General features: G+C 36.7%; 1 protein-coding gene across 1 annotated transcript; it reads right to left on the bottom strand.

Moving 5' to 3' along the window:
- Nucleotides 1-133: 133 nt before the first annotated feature.
- On the bottom strand, nucleotides 134-22400 carry uqcrc1 (ubiquinol-cytochrome c reductase core protein 1). Its single transcript, XM_084425587.1, has 13 exons — nucleotides 22235-22400; nucleotides 18636-18776; nucleotides 18354-18440; nucleotides 14307-14436; nucleotides 13967-14165; nucleotides 7983-8062; nucleotides 7781-7896; nucleotides 7555-7698; nucleotides 6407-6567; nucleotides 6207-6292; nucleotides 1105-1193; nucleotides 928-1003; nucleotides 134-457 (listed from the first exon to the last, which is right to left on the bottom strand). The coding sequence occupies exons 1-13, from the start codon at nucleotides 22295-22297 to the stop codon at nucleotides 393-395; spliced, it is 1437 nt and encodes a 478-aa protein (XP_084281713.1). The 5' UTR covers nucleotides 22298-22400; the 3' UTR covers nucleotides 134-392.
- Between the last annotated feature and the right edge of the window lie 167 nt (nucleotides 22401-22567).

Raw genomic sequence — 22567 nt, 5'->3', positions numbered from 1 at the left:
ACGTCCTATATATTCATTAACTATTTCTTTAACAAATACACCTTCCCTTCTCTCCTTAACCCACAAATAAGTTTACAGCCCATTTAGAAGCTGAATGAGTTACTTTTTCATGAAGCAACTGAAACAAATCAAATAAACACTAGATGTGACAGGGTTTTATTTGAAGTTGGTTTGAGAGCTATTGCTATATACAAAAAGGACAAATAAAACCACAAATTCATAAATAGCTCTGCCCCATGTCAGACATTCCAGATGTATATGTACCAAATTATTCCTCTTCATCTGAGCTTTGGAAAGAGATGACAAATATGCTACCCATCAAATTCATACAAGATAAGGGTATGAATAAGATGAGTGGACAAAAATTGCAGAGCTGACAGCCCAAGGAACATTTAAAATCGGAGCCAGTACATAGCACTTCTCATTCTGTTATAATCTGGCAGCTGCTCTACTGGACCTGCATAGAGAAAGAAAAGTATGAAAGGTTAAACAAAAAAAACAAAGTGAATTTTCATGACTCTTAACACTAATTTCAATACCACAGCATTTGGGTTGGATGTGTAGCAATTTCTATCTATTAAATTCTGACAGCAGAATTAATCATTGGACCAACTGACTGTCCATAAATAAGCTGCAGCTAGATCCAGAAAATAACCATATTAGGGATGTTAATGATTAGAAATTGATTAATCTGATAATCGAAATGGTAAGCTTATCTATTGATTAAGTTTAGAACAAAAAGTTCAGGAATCATGAGAGCAGATGATAAAATAAAAAACATATGCAAACATTTATATGACATCAGTTATATGACATCAGTTATATGACATGCTAATATAATAAAAAAGCAGCACACATTATTCATTTCAATGTAGAATTGCATAAAATATAAAAATGTATATTAAATATAAAAAAAAATGGACTCACCGACTGCAGACACAGCTGGGCATTTGTCATAGATGTATTTAGAGCAGACATCACGGACAATCCTGGGAGTCACAGCCTAGCAAGACAAAAACAAAATGGCATTCTTAAAATCTTCAAATTAATCTCAAACAGTGCAGTCACTCATCCACTGTGGGATTGTAAACGTGGACAATTTACCTCAATTCTGGCATCCCACTCTGCCAATGGGATGCGGCGACCATAATTTAATATGTGCCTGCCAATGTCATCACAAACAGGTGTAGTTCCTGAGAACAGAAAGAAGGATATTATAGATAGAAGTAGTCTGATAGAAAGGGGAAATGTATATAATTATTATTAGTTTAAAGGTGCCCTAGAATTTGAAATTGAATTTATCTTGGCATAGTTAAATAACAAGAGTTCAGTACATGGACATAACATATAGTGAGTCTCAAACACCATTGTTTTCTCCTTATTTAAATCTCGTTTTTGAAAAAAAAAACTGAAAAATAGGCGAATCTCCACATAACACCGACTGTGACGCAACAGTCGGGATCATTAATATGTACGCCTCCAAAAATGTGCATATGCCAGCCCATGTTCAAGGCCAGGCGGAACTGCGCAGACGAATCATCGTCCGAATCATTTTTCTTCGAGACATCATGGCTTGCAAACGAGCGAAGCATGGCAGTTGCTCAGTGTTTGGATGTACAAATGAACACAAAGGTATTTTTTTTAGTTCCTTCATCCGAGCCTCTGAAGACCCAGTGGGTTATGTGAATGTCTGATGTGTAATTGTTCAAGTTCAGACAGATAATCTTTCTCTCAAATTCGTTCAATACTGTTTATGCATCAGTAAATCAAGCCAGTGACTAAACGATCAACTTCACGTCGTTTCTCTTAGTAGGATGAAAATAATCTTACTTAAACTGTGATTAATATACAGATAGCGATCAAAGAACAATCCCTTTCCAGTCGCCCAAGCTGTCAATCATACAGCGCGAGTTTATCTGGACACTTGCCAAAACTCGTTATGAAATCAATGACGCTGTTACACTGCACAACGAAGCTCTTACTGTACGTACATCATGTTTGCATTGGTGAAATCATTAGTGAAGAGTGCAGAAACTGTGTTGCAATGATAAGATCTTCATTCACGTGATCAACAGGCTTACACTGAAGTCTCACAGCAGCCAATCACAGCAGTGGGCGTTTACACTGAAGTCTCACAGCAGACACGCCCCTTCAAACAGAGTGTTCAAATCAGAGGCTAAAATCAGGCTAGAAAAAATGCCTTTTATTTCTAAATTATAACAAATTTTGATCTAAAAAACATACTAACATTATAAGGGCACCCCAGGAAACATTCTAAAATAATAAAATCCATGCAAGGGCACCTTTAAAAAAAAGGTGAAGAATCTGTATTACTAGCCCTACTGTTGGTGCACATGATATATTATTGGACAATGGATAAAATAATTCTCCAATACCTTAAAGGGATAGTTCACCCAAAAATCATTTACTCACCCTCAAGTTGTTCCAAAACCTGTATGAGTTTCTTTGTTCTGCTGAACACAAAGGAAGATATTTGGAAGAACGTTTGTAATCAACAGATCTCGGTCCCCATTGACTTCCATAGTAGGAAAAAAATATACTATGGTAGTCAATGGGGACCGAGATCTGTTTGGTTACAAACATTCTTCCAAATATCTTCCTTTGTGTTCAGCAGAACAAAGAAACTTATACAGGTTTGGAACAACTTGAGGGTGAGTAAACAATGATAGAATTTTCATTTTTGGGTGAACTATCCCTTTAACTGAAAATTAGTTATAGAATACATGTGAGCACCAGAAATTACTTGCGTGTATAGTATTTGACCAAAAAGAAAAGCGTGTGTTTTGCAAAGATAGGTTACGTCACACTGTGAGGCAACGTGTTACGTTGTCTTTGGGGTTGTTTTCAACAGTGATAAGTAAAGATATTCAGTTTTAAATATTCAGATTATGTGTCAAGTAGTAGTAAGCGATTACTTGTGATAATATCAGACAATCACAATGAAACAAGCCCAACTACAATGTAGATTAGATTTTGAAATAATCCTCAGAGTGACATGAGACTAACTTGGTTAAAAAATAAATAAAAAATAAAGTATTTTGTCACACAAATACTTGCTATAGCTTGAGTAAAACTGTATTAGTAAAACTAATTGAGTCATATTAGTAGCAGGGCTCGCAAAATTTCAAAATCGCTGGTAGCCCTTCGGGCAGACACTCTTCAGTTTTTGGTAGCCCGAAATTAATTTTACTAGCCCATATAAAAAGACTACAATTTTTTATGTAGAATATTGGTTATGAGTCAAAACAATGAATCAAAAACTTTTTCAAAACACAAATATCAACAAATATGCATCTGGTTCTAACTGAACTGACCAGAATGGAACATGAATCGGTCTGTGTCTGTGGCTTAGCCCCCAATGAGGGTATGAAAAAAAAAAAAGTAACTCTTTAGTTTAGGGTCTAATACTCACTATTAACTTGTTTCATTAACATGCAGATGGCAGGGTTCTTGCTAGTTAGGGGGGTTCGGGGGCACCCCCGAGAAAATTTTGATTTCTCTGATCTACATATATGCATTTTAAGATGTTTTGAAGGCCTAAAAAATTGGATAACAATAGCTTTAAAACCATGTAAGTGGGCAACTGATTATTTTTCTCTCCTCATCAGCATCACACTCCTATTCTCTTTGTTTTTCTCTTGCTGTCTCTTCCCCTCCTAAAGCTGAGCTTTGACTGATATAGTCTTTTCATTTTTGTCTGTCAGTGAAGAAAGTAAACAAAGGGTCAACTGATAGGTTGATTTATGAATCATTTTCTCAGATGCATTAATTTACTGAAAGCTACTAGGAAAGCTAGGTAGCCTAATTAAGTTTATTAAATTCATTCACAATATGTACACATTCATTATTGATCTTATTCCTAATACAGGGCCGAAGACAGGGCTTTATAATCAAAGAGGTCCTACATTTAAGGTTATTAGGGGGTTCAAATTTTTTATTTCTCAGATATGTCCATTTCAAGACGTTTGAAGGCCAAAAAAGGATAAGAAATAACTTTAAAACCATGTCAGCAGGCAGTAGATGATACCTGCTCTCACTTCTTATCCATCACTCTTTCTTTTTTCTCTCTTGCCCTGTCTCTTCCCCACCTAAAGCTGAACTTTTTTCATTTACTGAAGGCTACAAATTGTATATTAATTCTCAACATGTACACATTCATTATTAATCTTGTGCCTATGATGAAAACGGCTTTGTTAATGTCCCCTCACAATGAAAGTAAACTAATTATTAGTCACATTACATAGGCCTATTTTCAGTTCAAAATGGCGAAATTCGACAAAAGTATGTTCATTTGCCTGATTATTTTTGTCATTCGTTTCACATTTATGACTTAAAAAAGCTGTCAAATATGAAATGTTTAGTTTAGCTACTTACATCTTATCTCGCACTTGACCGTAAACTGAAGCGTCGAGTTGCTCTGCTCAAATTTGCGCTCAGCAGCTTCTTGTGAACATAAAGCCCGCCTATTTTGATTTGATTGGTCATCTCAAATATTCTGACATTGACGAGCACCACAGACCAATGAGACTCAGATGAACACACACACAGGCCTCTGTTTCTGACGTGCGCTCTGCTCGGCGTCGCTGCGGATTGAAGATGAAGAACGCGCTGAATCTGATTATAACGAGACTGAAGCGAACACTATTTCAGATAGCCCGTCGGGCAGGCCGGTTATGCATTTTGGTAGCCCGACTGGAAAACACAATAGCCCCGGGACGTCGGGCAGGCGATTTTGCGAGCCCTGAGTAGTAAGGATGGCTCGATACCACTTTATTTCCAATATAGATAGATACAGTAATCTGTATCTGCCAATAACAATGTCATTTCTGTTTTTTTTTTTTTTTTTTTTCTTGACCAGTTAAGCAACAATTACAAATTACTATGTGTTACAATATTGCTAAATGTATCAATATAGCGGGTGAATTATGTAAATTATGTATATTACGATGAACTATGACTTTCTCCACTGACATTACTAGTTGTACAAATTGTCTCTAAGGATGCTGATTTTTAGAAGGCAGCTGTCTGACTCTGAGATACCAAACAGGTACTTTGATAGTTGTGTGATGAGGGAGTGGCATAGGTTAGTCTGCAGGACAGAAGAGAACATGACAGACTTTATAATAAAACAAGAATCAACATTGGTTTGGCTTTACAGAGATGGCAAGAACTGAGTGGCATTTGAAATGTTGTACACGTTGTGAAACGGAGATGCTGTTTTGCAAGTAAGGTATTTTATTGCACGGATTATATTCTACATTACCATATGTAGCTCTCTAACAGAGTTGGTTGTAAAGCATTATCTATTGTGAAGTCATTTCATTATGGTTGTTGTAGCGCTGTGCTGGAATTTATTTTCAAAGATGCACTGTCTATTAATGGCTGTAGGCTACAGTAATGTCTTCAGCGAGTCAGCTTGAGATCCTTTCCATCTAAACTGGTTATATCTCTTAAGGCATATTAGTGAATGTCTTAATGAACAGTAGGATAACCATAATCATCTGCAGTCACGCAGAGCTGAAGCACAACCAAAATGTTTTTTCCGCAAAATGCATGCAGTTTTGTTTTTTAACCGCTAGATGGAAAAAAAGTTACATAGTTCCCGAGTTACAGAGGTTACACCTTTAAAAAACACAAAATGATCACCGTACTAAAAGAGACAGGGATAGCTGCAGGTCGGAGTAAAGGTCCTTGCACACAGAGTCCCAAATTTTGGTATGCGTTTTTTCATTTTCGTATTCATCATTCGGTGGCTCTAAATGCTTGCTACGGATGCGAAAAAAAAAAAAAAAAAACGAACCCGATCCGAATTATTCGATCCGAATTAAGACGGGCGAAAGTTTCGGAGGCAGTGTGCAAACATGATTGACACAACGTGAGGTCATATTTATTTTTTAACGTGCGAAAATGTCAGACTCAGTGTGCAAGGACCTTAAATGGTCGTGCCAAAAAGTGAACTGCTACAGAAAAAAAAAAAAAAAACCTAACCCTACCCCACACCCTGACAGACAGCTTTTAAGACCAATGATAAAGATTCTCCATATCATCATGCTCATTACTCCAACCTGCAGATACCCACACTTGTACTAAAATACAACTGAATCTGTGCTAAATACATAGATTTGATGCAAAGAGAGAGAATGTATAGACTGTGTATGGGTAATGAGTATGTTTGAGTTTATTACCATTGAGTTGTCCCACTAAGCTAGCTTTCAAAGCATTTTTGGCTCGAGCCACATCACTCTCAGTCACTGTGGTGCACAAATTCATCCTGTAATACAGAAACATCAACAGCACGTATTAATCACTTCAAATAGGACTATAACACATCAGATGACAATTGTATATACTGTCAGGAATAGCTGAAGGCATGCCAGTGACTTACCAGGCATTCTGAGCCCAATGCATCATGTCCTCTATTTTATGTTTGTCTGTAACAAAATAAATACCCAGCAGTCCAGTGTCACTGTATGAAGAGTGGAAAGCCTGGAAACTGTGACACAGGTTCAGCTCTGCAGCCAGGCGAGCAAGACGACTGCTTAAGTTCTGTATACAACATACAAATAAAGACATGATCATAATGCAACCACCATTTTACTTGATAAATTACAATTTGTACCATGCTTAGCTAATTTACAATTAAAAATTATTTCCATTGTTTATGCCCGGCATTAGAGTTTAAACTAGAGACGGTACGTAAAATAAAAACTATAACAAACACTATTATAAAAGGTGTCTGCATTAAAAACCTGTTTTCATGACAATATAAACAAATAAGACATCACTAACAGGTTAAGTAAAAGGTATATTGAATATATTCAGCAAAATGCTTCGCTCAAGTTACTTTTTCTAGTAGACTAACAAGATATGGACATTGAATGGCATCAATTTCATGATGTAATTGACAGTATTTGAATGCTCAGGCTTTTACATTGGTACCATATCAGTTATTTTGCATGTTGCCAATAACAATACAATGTACTGATATTGAACATACATTGGTCAATACTGGATATTTAATTGATTGTTAATTTTCCCTATTTTTACCCTTAGATTAATTTTGTCATCGAACTTACAAGTTTATTCTTTAAAAACATGATTTTTTTTTTTTTTTCATATTGTACACTATAATGTTGTGATGCCCAAATTCACTGGTAGTACGTAATATATAAAAAGCTATAAAAATATAATAAAAAAATTTATATACATTTTTTCTATTTAGACAAAATAGTATAACGGCATGAAAATAATCAGTTATATCATTCCTGTGCATGGAGAAATCGAGAGACAAACTGATTTACAATGGCCAAGTTTAAGGTTGCTCTATGCTGCATTTCATTAAAACAGAAAGAAAGCCTCTCATACTAGAATTTTCCAGGAGCCATCTTGCAAAAGATTGCTAGAGAAATCAAGAATCCCTTAAGTTAATCAGAATCAAATCACAAGGTACCTAGAATCCCACTTCTACTCAATACATGCAACAACAACAAAAAAGTTAAGGAGAAAGAAGTTTAACCAATGTAATAAACTAACCTTGCCACCTCCGAATGTGATGTCATAGCTACCAATAATGGAATTGGCAACCATGAGTGGCACAATATCAGGGCTTGCAGCTCCAGCTCCCTCTACAGCAATAGCAACATGTGCTAGTGGCATTGCATCATCACGCATACGAATCTGAAAGCAAGACAGGATCAGACCAATGGCAAGTCAAGTAATGGCAAAAAATGAGGCTCTCTCACATACACGCAATTCATACCTCACTCCCAGTGAAACGGCAAGGGGACAGAACAGGTACAGCATCACCCTCGTATTCAAAAGAAACACCACTGAAATGCTGCTTAGCCAGAGCCACAAGGTCATCATGGTTCACTCCTACAGAGGAACAGAAAGACAGTATTTAAGCGATAAACTTTGCTGTCTGTGGCTTTTCAAGTTTGATAATAGTTCAAGAGCAGTACCTCCAGCTGTAGCCAGGACCATGCGAGGAGCTTTATAATGGCTATTGATGTATTCCACCAAATCATTACGAGTTAGTGTCCTTGAAAATTCAAGAGTACAAACAAAAAAACATTATTTCCTTTAGGAACATGTTTCATTGGGTATGTTTACAAGTAGGGTTGTTCTTGGTATCAGAGCAAAAATGTTAAATTAAGTAATTTTAATAATGTTGTCCTGTTTCGTGTCATCCTTTTGTTAAACTTTGCAGTGTACTAAGCAGCATGAAAACTAAACTAAACTCAAATTGTGAATGGGTAATAAAAGCAAGAGAAGAGCCCTCTCTTTATAATCAATAAGGCTGTCAATCTCTAAAGTGCAAGTTCACTGAATTCTGCACTATCAAAAACTCCTGTTATATATATAAAAAAAAAAAACTTTTTTAATTGTACAATGAATATCTCATTTACATTGTGTTTACACTTTGCTGGTAGTGAAATAGTGAAAAGACTTGCCAGTGTGTGGCTCGTGTTGAACAAAAACTTGTACGTTTTCAGTGGTAACAAGTGGATTCTGACATACTAACACACTGACTAGCTCCTCTGATAGGCCATTGTGTTCACGGTCTGAACAGATATGATTGTGATTGGCTACAAAGCTCAACGCTTGTCAAAATCATGCTGTAAATAGAAATCTTTGATGCTCAGAGAGCACTCAAACAAACACAAATGACAGTATTTGAATGCAGCATCTATCGAATATACCCGGTATCGACTGGTACCGGTAGTACTGGTTCATTTGACAACCATATTTACATGCATTTATTTTCATCAATCCGAATTAATCCAATCCGATTTCAGATACTAAAAGTTTTGTTTATATGAACCCTAAACTTTGCAGTTTCACATATTTTCATTTGTGTGTGCATTTATGCATTTCGGAAAAAAAACTTCAGCACAGTGCCCCAGTCACTGCATTGAGAACCAGATAAATGTCACCGCAGCTACCGCGAGCATGATCGTTTTTTTTGCCTTTGATGACATGCCTTAAAGGAAAGCTGACAAATACAGTGAGGAAAATAAGTATTTGAACACCCTGCTATTTTGCAAGTTCTCCCACTTGGAAATCATGGAGGGGTCTGAAATTGTCATCGTAGGTGCATGTCCACTGTGAGAGACATAATCTAAAAAAGAAAATCCAGAAATCACAATATATGATTTTTTAACTATTTATTTGTATGATACAGCTGCAAATAAGTATTTGAACACCTGTCTATCAGCTAGAATTCTGACCCTCAAAGACCTGTTAGTCTGCCTTTAAAATGTCCACCTCCACTCCATTTATTATCCTAAATTAGATGCCCCTGTTTGAGGTCGTTAGCTGCATAAAGACACCTGTCCACCCCATACAATCAGTAAGAATCCAACTACTAACATGGCCAAGACCAAAGAGCTGTCCAAAGACACTAGAGACAAAATTGTACACCTCCACAAGGCTGGAAAGGGCTACGGGGAAATTGCCAAGCAGCTTGGTGAAAAAAGGTCCACTGTTGGAGCAATCATTAGAAAATGGAAGAAGCTAAACATGACTGTCAGTCTCCCTCGGACTGGGGCTCCATGCAAGATCTCACCTCGTAGGGTCTCAATGATCCTAAGAAAGGTGAGAAATCAGCCCAGAACTACACGGGAGGAGCTGGTCAATGACCTGAAAAGAGCTGGGACCACCGTTTCCAAGGTTACTGTTGGTAATACACTAAGACGGTTTGAAATCATGCATGGCACGGAAGGTTCCCCTGCTTAAACCAGCACATGTCAAGGCCCGTCTTAAGTTTGCCAATGACCATTTGGATGATCCAGAGGAGTCATGGGAGAAAGTCATGTGGTCAGATGAGACCAAAATAGAACTTTTTGGTCATAATTCCACTAAACGTGTTTGGAGGAAGAAGAATGATGAGTACCATCCCAAGAACACCATCCCTACTGTGAAGCATGGGGGTGTTAGCATCATGCTTTGGGGGTGTTTTTCTGCACATGGGACAGGGCGACTGCACTGTATTAAGGAGAGGATGACCGGGGCCATGTATTGCGAGATACATTCCTTCCCTCAGTTAGAGCATTGAAGATGGGTCGAGGCTGGGTCTTCCAACATGACAATGACCCGAAGCACACAGCCAGGATAACCAAGGAGTGGCTCTGTAAGAAGCATATCGTCGCTGTCCGATGAAAACCGCGTATGTCCATTTTGCCGATTTTGAGATTTTTCGACGGATAGAATGTCCAGGTTCATTTCCATATACAGTATGCTTCACATATCTAAATGACCAATGAAAAGTTGTGAAATCATGTCATCTGATTTTCACGTATATCCATTTGGTGTCAAAGCTGTCAATCACGCCGCGTATCTCCCGCTCTGTGGAGGCATCTCGCCGGTCTAAGCGTCTCTGGAAGCTCCGCATTGGATAGCCGAATAATTCTGTGAGGTAAAGTATCAGCAAACGTTTGTTTTTGACAACTGTTCAAGTTCATTATATATTCGCAATATATTCACAACTGTTATTTACCGGTAAATGGTCTAGACGAAGTAATTGTCACTGTTTATTGTGGAGATGTTAACGCACGGGTCTGTTAACTTAAGCAATACTATAGTCTAATATTTTTCTGACTAATAAATTACTGACACAGTAAAGGGTAGATTTAAATAAAGAATAACGAATTTTAAATAAAGAAAAACATAATTTAAATAAAGAAAAAAACTAAATTTAAAAAAATGAAAAAATGAAATTTAGCCTAATAAAGAAAAAACGAAATTTAAATAAATAAAAATGACATTTAAATAAAGAAAAAACGAAAATTAAATAAAGAAAAACCCGAAATTTAAATAAAGAAAAATAAAATTAAATAAAATTAAAAACGAGATTAATTTAGATTGATAACGGCTAAAAAGGCTATAGCCATGTTGGGTCCGTGTACTTTTTCGTTCATTCATTATTCTATTTCGGAATGAAAGATGAAATGTAAAAAAAAAAGGTGCAGCTTGTTTTTTTTTTTTTTTTTTTTTTTTTTTGTTTAAAAGAAAAAAAACAGAAATGGCTGTTTATTTTGTACATAGCATAGCCTACTTTGTTATGATTTTAGTATCATTATTAATAAATGCACGCACAATTATCCGTGAACTTGATTTGAAGCCTTTCAACTTGTTTGTGCAAAATTCAGAATTAAATGAATGTGCAGCAATTTGTACAAATAGAGTCTGTAGGTCTACTACTATACTGTTGAAAGTATGAAAAGTGAACAGCACGAGTAGGGTAGAGTGGGGGAAAACGCCCCCCTGGGGTAAAACACCCCCCACCTGTTTTTCCCAAAATAACCACTAAAAGTAGTCAATATAGGTTTTTACTGTTGCTATGCACTACGTTGATAACGGGGATATACAAATCTCTATGGAGAAGCTGACACCAGCGACACATTTGAAGAGAAGAGGATTACATGGTAAATGCTATAATTTTCAGATTTTAGTAAATAAGTGTTTAAGAGAATATTGTTCTGCAGGATATCACAGTGATGTATGATAGATGAATAGTGAAGTCTGTAGTTTGAGATCATATATTATTTATAAGGAATATAATTATATTTAAAAAATTAAACATTATTTTAAAAAACTCATAGCTTGAGGGGTAAAACGCCCACCCCCCACCCCCACCCCCCCCGGGGGGCATAGTTTCTCTATCATAATTACTATAATAAAATATTTCTGTCTATCAAATCCTTTGTTTTACACTTAATGCAGTATAACTAGGTGGTAAAATCAAAATATTTGAACAAAACATGAAAAAAATACCTCAAGTGAGCATTAACTAGCTAGCTTGCTAGCACAGTTAGCTCACTGATGGAAGGTAGTTAATTTTGCCTATTTTGAACATTTCTGAAATAAATATTAATATATATACATGTTGATACATTACTTGCCTTTTACCTTTAGAGATTAAAAACTATTGTCTGTTAATTTTGCTGTTTATCTATGAAGCAAACTGGTTGGTAAGAAAGGGGGCATTTTACCCCACCTTGGGGGGCGTTTTACCCCACCGCTGGGGCAAAACGCCCCCTTTGTACAAAAATATTTTCAGTGGAAATACTAATTAATTATGAAGGCTGAGCAATTTTAATATTTGGTGAATAACTCCTGCCATAGTCACTCAAAACCGGGATGGCAATTCTAGTCACATTTATGTTTTGTTTCACTGTAATGTCACATTTTCCATAAGGGGGGCGTTTTCCCCCACTCTACCCTAATAGGATGCCACATTTGAGACGGGTCAGACATGATTTTGACCACTTCATCAAGTTTTGTTTTGTGAATTTTGAAAGTGAATTTCGTTTTGTATAAATTGTATCTTATTTTTAATAAATTTTTCATCAGCCAATTGCCTGTAGTGGATTTAATATATAAGAAGCAAATGTATAGCAGACAATATAATCATGGAGGCGCCCGCGCGGTCACTTGCATTGCACGTTAAGCGCATCTCATCCTAACTTAACGAAACTCAGTGTATGCCTCACACAGACATGAGAATGACATCAATACACAAAGCTAGAAAATTCTTTAAACGAAATAATTCAAAACGAAAAGAAAAAGGCTACTCTCTGATTATGTATGATTATATGATCATAGCCTAGCCTATTTTGTGAATTGTTCATTCCCGGTTGGCATTGGCACACATTTTGCTGCCCTTACAAAAGTGCCGCTCTAGGCAATTGCCTATAGTTCGCCTATAGGCTATATGGACGCGCCGGCCGGTCAGCAATGAGTGTATTTATTCATTGTCCCTTCATATATCATATGAAGTTTGCAAGAGACATTTAAACTGAGACGTATTTAATAAACTGAGCGTAGCCTATTCATCTGTCAATATGAAACGCGACTTGGCCATTCTAATGATCAGAAGAACGCGTATCGACCACCGTTACTGTAAAATATGCACGTATGTCCATTTAAACTCGATTTTGGTCAAATGTGGACTATATCATTACACTGGCAAGAATATGGTTACATTTAAAGATGCCGTACCAAGTATGACAACGCTACGTTCAACTGCTTTTGAAATTATGTTTTTTTTCACTTCCTGAAAAGTAACCGTTTTGGACATACGTGAGTTTCATCGGGCAGCGACGATATCAAGGTCCTGGCGTGGCCTAGCCAGTCTCCAGACCTAAACCCAATAGAGAATCTTTGGAGGGAGTTCAAACTCCGTGTTTCTCAGCGACAGCCCAGACACCTGACTGATCTAGAGAAGATCTGTGTGGAGGAGTGGGCCAAAATCCCTCCTGCAGTGTGTGCAAACCTGGTGAAAAACTACAGGAAACGTTTGACCTCTGTAATTGCAAACAAAGACTACTGTACCAAATATTAACATTGATTTTCTCAGGTGTTCAAATACTTATTTGCAGCTGTATCATACAAATAAATAGTTACAAAAAAATCATACATTGTGATTTCTGGATTATTTTTTTTTTGACTATGTCTCTCACAGTGGACATGCACCTACGATGACAATTTCAGACCCCTCCATGATTTCTAAGTGGGAGAACTTGAAAAATAGCAGGGTGTTCAAATACTTATTTTCCTCACTGTATGTCAAGAGATTTTTTGCACTGTCTCCTCCACTGACCAATTCATAACACATAAATAAACATGCATGCTCGTAAAAAGTCAAATGTATGTAAACAGATCTTATTATAAAAGGGCTCTTGTAAACATATACGCATCACAGCACTGCGCATGTTCTCAAGGTATTTTTTAAACCGATTAAGAAGATAGTAGTTTTCTTATTGATTGGATTATTTCAGGTCTACACACACACACACCTTTCAATCCGATCAAATTAATTTGGATCAAGCTCAATCCGATCGACTGAGGTATTTACATGACGTCTTTCAATCTGAATGACACACGGGTCAAGCATTTGAAACATGAAATACAATATCTTGCATCCTGGAAGCTGTGTGCATACCTGGCATTGACAGAGGGACCAAGAACACTATGGCCCAGAGGAGTACCCTGGAAAGCAGTAGCATGAAGCAGATCCAGGCAAACATCCTGCAAGCTACCTTCCACCTCTTCCAGCTCTCTTAGCACCACACTCCTCTGCTGCTCTATCTCAGCCTCACTCAAAGATGAGCTCTGCACTACTTCTGCCAACAGCTCCACCGCTAGAGGGAACAACACAATAAAGAGACACCATTAGTAAGATCTTAAAATACCATTTTAGATCTTAATATACATTAGCATAAATAAATTGTGTCTGTTTGAGAAATGGGTCTATTTAATAGTTCAGTTGTTTGTTCTCTAACCTTTAGGCAAGTCCTTGGCAAGGGTCTTCATGTAGTAAGCAGTGTGTTCCCGAGAGGTGTATGCACTCAGGTGAGCTCCCATAGACTCCACTGCCTGTTCAAGAGCAGACTGTGGGTGCTTCTTTGTGCCCTTGATCCAAGAATAGTTTGGAATACGAAGGAAAGCATGCAAATTAGTGAAACGGTTTTTAATTGTTTGGCTAATAGAATGGGTTGTGGTGTGCAAGCATTCTAAAAGGAAAGGCTATTTTCACAAAACAATATTCATGTTTTTTTCCCCCACTATAAACAGAAATTTAGAATTATACACCATGTGCTCATAGGAGGTACTACATTCAATAATTATTGCAAATGTCAACAACCTGAGCACAGGTCAGTTATCACCATGTGAAAACTTGTAAGCAAAATACAAATGTTAGAATCTTAAGATGTATAAAAGTGTGAATGAGGAAAAGGAGGGGAAGGAAGGCCAAGAAGAACATTAGCCTCTGATGAGACCTGTGCTGCTCTTTCATTGACCATATTCTTTCCCATGTATACGATACACGTTGAACTGAGCAGAAATTCCGCATTAGAATATGTTGACCGACTCTTACTGTATTTGGTTGAATATTTCAGTCACAGTAGTTTTCCCTCAATTATGGTTCTATATTTGTTCATTCAAATCTTTTTACAGTAAATATTGCAAATGTATACAAAATATCTGATGCGTGTTCATTTGAAAAAACTGTTTGATTTGTCCCAATAGCTTGAGATTTGTATTTTTAGTTTTGCGTTTATAGCTTTCATTGAGTAGAAATGCGTTTAATCAGCATTAAGGAAGAAAAAACATTCAGGAAGAACATAAAAGAAAATTGAAACAACTAGGACTATAACAATCATTTAGTGAGATATATTACAGAGAGAGTTTTTCTTTTGACAACTGATGCGGCATATGCTGCCGTTTTAGAACAAGAGTCTTAAATGCATAATATAACTAACTTTTAGCATTCCATCTCTTTTTAAAGGGACTATGTGTAGCTTTTTAGGTATTTTATTATCTAAAATCAATATTAGCCAGCAGAAGCGGAGGAGCAGAGCAGAGCAGTGAGAGGCGTTTGTCACTGCCGCGGCAAGTTTAAAAGGCTGCACTGCACGGTTATTTATACACCGTTCATTCATACATATGCTGAGTCACAGGATGAGTCCTCGTCATCGAAAAAGTCCAAAATAGACCGTAAAAGTAAACGTGACCGGAGATTACAAAAACAAGGGTTAATGTCGGGATAGCTAATGCAGGAGAAAGCTTTCAAAAGAGACCCTGAACTTCGTTGCCTGCTTTCTTCTCGACAGGTAAGTCAATGTTACGGTCTTAATTACAAGCTTTCTTTTCATTGCTTGGTTGTGTACTTTATTATATAGACAGTAGAACATTTATAGTTAAAAGTTAAACAGGCTCTTTGATGAATAGCAGCCATAGGCGTCGATTTCGGAGGGGGACGGGGGGGACGGTGGGTACGCGTACCCACCAGATTTCGTCATGAGTCATTTTGTACCCACCACTTTTTTCAGATAACGTCCATAATTATTAGACTTTGGGTTCGATTTTTTGACAGTTTTCAGTGGTTTGAGGAGCAATATGAGAGAGAAATTTGGTGCTCGTTGTTTGGGTACATTAAACCACGTAAAGCTTTTTCACGTTAGTATAAAGCCCATGAGAACTGTGTGGAGTCAACCCACACTTTTTTTTTTTTGCTCTGCTGAAAATGTGAAGCTGAAACGCTTAGTGTCATATAACATCCATAATAATTTGACTTTAGGTTCGATTTTTTTACCGTTTTCAGTGGTTATGAGGAGCAATATGAGAGAGAAATTTGGTAATCATTGTTTAGGTACATTAAACCGCGTCATGTCATATTGTCAACATGGTTTCTGAAGCAGAATAGTGGGTCATATATGTCTAATGCTTTTTGAAAACTTAAGGCTTTCTTCTTCATAAAACGAGTCGGACATCATCACATTTTTGTATACATTTTGATTTATTTTCATTAGTAATCTTAGCTACAGGACATCGTATTTCAAAACATGACCTGCGAAAAAGAGAAAAAAAAATGCGTCTTTGTACCCAGCACTTCTGAAAATGCACTTCCGAATGGGTCTCTGTCTGTACCCAGCACATTTCAAACCAAACTGACGCCCATGCAGCTATTGAGTAAAGTAAGGTTAGAGAAGGCTCTGATGATGATGATGATGATGATATCTAACAATGCACGTACTTCAAAAAATATAACGAGTAAAGAAGGCATTACTACTAATTACCATAGTTAATGTTTTTCACAGTCAGTAATTCATACTGTAACATTCTTTTTTTCGTTGTTTCAAGTTTCAGTTTGTTTTAAATAACAAACCTGTTCACCCGAAGAAAAACTCGAAAGTGCTATTATAAGACATCCTGTCATAGCTTTTTAGTACATAACGGCTACCGTAGATGCAACGCGCATTTGAAAAAGTGAGGCGCTGGAGAGCATTATTCGTTTGAATGCAAAATTCAATTTCACGACTAGATGGGAGAAATTCCTACACACAGTCCCTTTAATGCAATTCCAAAAGTTAAATGTTCACACAGAGATACTGTGCTAGCAAAGTTACTTAAATATTTTTTATTATGGTTACTAACTTAATGCTTTTCCTCAATAGGGCTGGGTATCGATTCAGATGCCCCAATTCGATTCAATTCGATTCCGATTCACAAGATCTCAATTCGATTCGATTCTCAATCCGATTCGATTTTTCATTCGATTCATTGAATTCAATCATTCCATTTTCACTGGCCCCACTACAAAGAAAGTAATAAATGAATAAAATAGTTATTGTTTTTGCTGTTTTTGACCCATGGATCCTTGTATTGTAATAAATAAGGTTATGACACCCATCATTTTAGATACCAGTGAAATTTAACAATTCTCTATTCCAATTTTTATACCACAGCTAAAACTACAAATATAAATTTCAAAGATTATTAAAAAGTAGTAAACAGTCATTAATAAAAAGAAAAAAGAAAAAAAAAGACTTAAAATACAAGGCATTAACACAAATAAATACAATAGAACAAAGGTACAAATGAAATAAGTGCTTTTAAGTTTTTTTGAAAACAGTAGTTTTCAGGTACAGAAATTGAATAATGTAATCAAATGTAAAATAACTGCATATAATCTTCACTGTACAAATTAATTATAGGTTAATCCTTATAAAAGTTATAAAAACATTATTCAGTGAAGAGCAGGGAGCGAGTTCCTTGTCTTTTGTAGTTTGATTAACATTAAATAACCGACAGCTGCAGGAATATTAGGTTGCTTTAAAACTAATGCACAGACCCAATATAATGATAAACATGCGCTCTTTACTTAAGCCATAACCGACTTATGTTTACTTGGATACTCGCAAAGGCGGGCATTTTGAGAGAAATTTGTGTGAATTTGTCTGTTTAAGCGCAGGGAGACCGCACTGCACAGACAAAAGTGCACACACAGTGCACAAGAGTTCTCTTTCGCCTGAATGCTTGAAATAGCATGCAAACGAGGGGAGGAGATGAGGATTGAGGAGCAAGGAAGCTTCCTGAGGAGTCATGAGCGAGGATACACAGGTGTCTCCTTCCCTAGCATCCTAAGGGCAAGGAAAGGAAGCGAGGATGCACAAATAAGAAATGAGAAGCACCCATTATGTTCAATGTTCACGGAAATAAATACGGAAAAGATCGATTCGTGGCTATTGATAATCGATATTGAATCGACCACATTAAAATCGAAAAATCTATTTTTTTGCCCAGCCCCATTCCTCAAAAGTTGTCATTTCAATGAATTTGCACTTTTGAATGCAAACATTTAACTTAGACAGTAATAAAAAAATTGTTGAGCAACAATCAAGATTTAATATGATGTGAATATATTATAATGCATTATGCCGTGATATGATTCTGACACGCATCATAACTCGTATTGTGAAGCAGCAATACCCTAGCCCTAGTAACATTATTCATTTAGAGAGAACGAGTAAAAATATCATGTATACTTTAAATGCCATATGCTCCAGGAAAAATCCGGCACCATTATTCTTCTCAGACTCATATCTGCTCCCACAACCAATCCAAAGGCCGACCTGCAAAAGGCAGACAAATGAAAAGCACAAAGGATTAAGTTAGCAGTGCTCAGTACTTTTGAGGTTGATTTCCTTTTAGTTAAACATGTTCATTTGTAAATGGAAAAGTTAAAAGGACAGTTACTTAGGCTTTTTTCAATTCCTGTTATTTTTATGAACACACAGACTATATTAGCCTATAAAAAAGCAAGTCACCGTGCAAGTGGCCTGGTTGGTCTCTTCAGAGGCAATCCTCAAGCCATTGCTTAAGGTAGTGAGCCGAGTTTCTGAAACTCCGAGCAGGCTCTGAGCATATGATACAGAGGCCTGTCCTCGTCTCAGAGACAGCAGAAGAGGCTACAATAAAAAGAAAGATAGACATAAGAATATGGTGCACATTCTTGTATCAATTTTAAAAAGCAAGAAATAAATATATATAATAATAATAATTCACAGAATAATGCAATGAACTAGAGGTTGACCGATAAAACAAGATTTGAATAAAGTGTTTGATTTGGCCTATAGCTAGAGATTAGTTTTGTGTTTACACTTTTCAGTGAGAAGTAATGTGTCTTAGCAATTAAGGATTTTATAAGAAAACAAGTCGATAAAAGATAAATCAGCCATTAGCTTTTAAAATGAAACATGAAAGAAAATGTTTCACTCAATGTAAAATAAGACAGGTCTTTATTATAAATGTAACAATGACTTAATGAAAGTGTTTTAAATAAGATAAAATAAAAATAGCTATGCTTCCCTACTTCTGACACACTGACCATTTTTATTATTTTATTGTCATATAAAATAAATGAATCATGTACAAGGAGAGAGAAAAAGTGATATAAATTCAACTCAAGTATTTTTAAATTAAGTATACTGCATATAGATGTGCCCTGAATATGAACGTTATACTATGTTCATGTTTAAGATTTATGTATTTGATTCGGCTGTTTCTGTACTCATACATTCCTGTTTTCTGATTGCACTTCACCACTTTAGAAGCATTACAGTAAACAGGGAATAGAAGTGGAAGAAAAAAAATCTTGAAAAGAGATGTGAGAATTTATGGAGAAAATCTAGAGATTCATAAGGAATTTCAGTAAATTAGCCATTCGTGGGGTATATTGTTTAATAAACTGAGAACAGACCAAAAGTGCACAGTATCTGTTGTCTTACAATTTCAGATTCTTTTTCATAAAAAGAAAATATAATCAGGAGAAACAGAACAAAGTGGACTGAAAACAGATTTATTTATATCCTTTATTTTTACCCCATACACCTTTTTACCTCTCATACCTTTTACCTCTTTTGTCTATAAATGTATTAATGTAAAAAAATGATAAAAATGTCAAAAATGTGGTGTGGGGGCCTTATTTTTAAATGATTAACATGTACACACATGTATTTAAGCTGTAAGAAAAATTCTTTTCACTACATTTTTGTAGTCATAAAACAAAAAATTATCATAGTATATTTTTTCAAAACTATATGAAACCAAAATGAACGAACAGCACATATTTAAGAACTTGTCATGAGTTATGATACAGTGAGGAAAATAAGTATTTGAACACCCTGCTATTTTGCAAGTTCTCCCACTTGGAAATCATGGAGGGGTCTGAAATTGTCATCGTAGGTGCATGTCCACTGTGAGAGACATAATCTAAAAAAAAAAAATCCAGAAATCACAATATATGATTTTTTAACTATGTATTTGTATGATACAGCTGCAAATAAGTATTTGAACACCTGTCTATCAGCTAGAATTCTGACCCTCAAAGACCTGTTAGTCTGCCTTTAAAATGTCCACCTCCACTCCATTTATTATCCTAAATTAGATGCACCTGTTTGAGCTCGTTAGCTGCATAAAGACACCTGTCCACCCCATACAATCAGTAAGAATCCAACTACTAACATGGCTAAGACCAAAGAGCTGTCCAAAGACACTAGAGACAAAATTGTACACCTCCACAAGGCTGGAAAGGGCTATGGGGAAATTGCCAAGCAGCTTGGTGAAAAAAGGTCCACTGTTGGAGCAATCATTAGAAAATGGAAGAAGCTAAACATGACTGTCAATCTCCCTCGGACTGGGGCTCCATGCAAGATCTCACCTCGTGGGGTCTCAATGATCCTAAGAAAGGTGAGAAATCAGCCCAGAACTACATGGGAGGAGCTGGTCAATGACCTGAAAAGAGCTGGGACCACCGTTTCCAAGGTTACTGTTGGTAATACACTAAGACGTCATGGTTTGAAATCATGCATGGCACGGAAGGTTCCCCTGCTTAAACCAGCACATGTCAAGGCCCGTCTTAAGTTTGCCAATGGCCATTTGGATGATCCAGAGGAGTCATGGGAGAAAGTCATGTGGTCAGATGAGACCAAAATAGAACCTTTTGGTCATAATTCCACTAAACGTGTTTGGAGGAAGAAGAATGATGAGTACCATCCCAAGAACACCATCCCTACTGTGAAGCATGGGGGTGGTAGCATCATGCTTTGGGGGTGTTTTTCTGCACATGGGACAGGGCAACTGCACTGTATTAAGGAGAGGATGACCGGGGCCATGCAGCCATTGCGAGATTTTGGGGAACAACCTCCTTCCCTCAGTTAGAGCATTGAAGATGGGTCGAGGCTGGGTCTTCCAACATGACAATGACCCGAAGCACACAGCCAGGATAACCAAGGAGTGGCTCTGTAAGAAGCATATCAAGGTTCTGGCGTGGCCTAGCCAGTCTCCAGACCTAAACCCAATAGAGAATCTTTGGAGGGAGCTCAAACTCCGTGTTTCTCAGCGACAGCCCAGAAACCTGACTGATATAGAGAAGATCTGTGTGGAGGAGTGGGCCAAAATCCCTCCTGCAGTGTGTGCAAACCTGGTGAAAAACTACAGGAAACGTTTGACCTCTGTAATTGCAAACAAAGGCTACTGTACCAAATATTAACATTGATTTTCTCAGGTGTTCAAATACTTATTTGCAGCTGTATCATACAAATAAATAGTTTAAAAATCATACAATGTGATTTCTGGATTTTTTTTTTTTAGATTATGTCTCTCACAGTGGACATGCACCTACGGTGACAATTTCAGACCCCTCCATGATTTCTAAGTGGGAGAACTTGCAAAATAGCAGGGTGTTCAAATACTTATTTTCCTCACTGTATATATATTTTTTATATTTATTTTAAACAGTTTCCTTCAATTGACACTCCTATAACGTTAGGTCACGGACTCACATAATAATAGAATGTTCTAATAGTCTAATAATCAAAATAAATTAGCTCTTCGTCAAACCATATTCTATGCTGTTTTGTTGTAATTGTGTGATGCTGCATTGAGGAGACAGCGCTCCATCTAACGTATTTTTGTTATTTTATTAAAATTGACGAAAGGGAAAAGTCACAAAAATTAATAAGGTAACGTTATACTGTTTAGCAATATAAACCGATTAAAATATTCTATTGATCAGGATGACGTAAGTTTTCAATGACCTTGTCAAGTAAAATTTCATGTTCCATAACCCTAACGAAGAATAAAAATAAAAATAAAAGTGCAATATCCAACTTTCTAGAGTTACAAAGTGACTTGCTTACAGAACTATTAAAAACTCGTGTCTTGATTCTCGAAACTCTCACACACTAGAAAGAGATCTAACCTTCAGTGTAACTGAGCTATCAGCTAGCTCTCCGGCATTGACAAGGCCAATGACAGCCAAGAAGTGCTTTGAGCATGGAGATCAACTGTTTAATATGCGCGTACTTAAATGTAATGTTTGACATTCCTAAAGCCAGTATTAAAATAAAAGCCATGAAATACTCACGTAGCGAGCTTTAACAAGAGCTCGATTCACTGCCCCGCTGATCCGCCACATAGAGGCAACCATCTTGTCCACAGTGTGCACCACCTCTGTGCGAAATGTTCTTCTTCTTTCTTCTACTTCTTTTCGATTTAATGGTGGTTGGCAAACTAGCTTTGGTGCATTTCCGCCACCTACTGGGGTGGAGTGTGAAGCGTTGATGTAGAAGGGAAAGAAAGAAAAGCAAAACAAACACACAAAAAAAAAAACACCTCAATTCTTCTAATTAAACTTGTTTTCTTAAGATACTCTAATAAAGCTGTGGTCACTTTTTAATTAAGTTCTTAAATGTCAGCC

This window comes from Rutilus rutilus, assembly GCF_951802725.1.
Source record: "Rutilus rutilus genome assembly, chromosome: 12".
NCBI classification, from domain to species: domain Eukaryota; kingdom Metazoa; phylum Chordata; class Actinopteri; order Cypriniformes; family Leuciscidae; genus Rutilus; species Rutilus rutilus.
The sequence above is the reverse complement of the archived record's forward strand: the minus strand, read 5'-3'. Positions and strand labels throughout refer to the sequence as shown.

What these genes read in the sequence shown, in the direction of transcription:
- uqcrc1 (XM_084425587.1), bottom strand. Translation starts at nt 22,297, where the DNA reads ATGGTTGCCTCTATGTGGCGGATCAGCGGGGCAGTGAATCGAGCTCTT. An exon ending in CCAACCAGGCCACTTGCACG is followed by an intron (nt 18,441 to 18,635) that starts GTGACTTGCTTT and finishes TGCCTTTTGCAG; the next exon opens with GTCGGCCTTTGGATTGGTTG. An exon ending in TGGAGCATATGGCATTTAAA is followed by an intron (nt 14,437 to 18,353) that starts GTATACATGATA and finishes TCTTGGATCAAG; the next exon opens with GGCACAAAGAAGCACCCACA.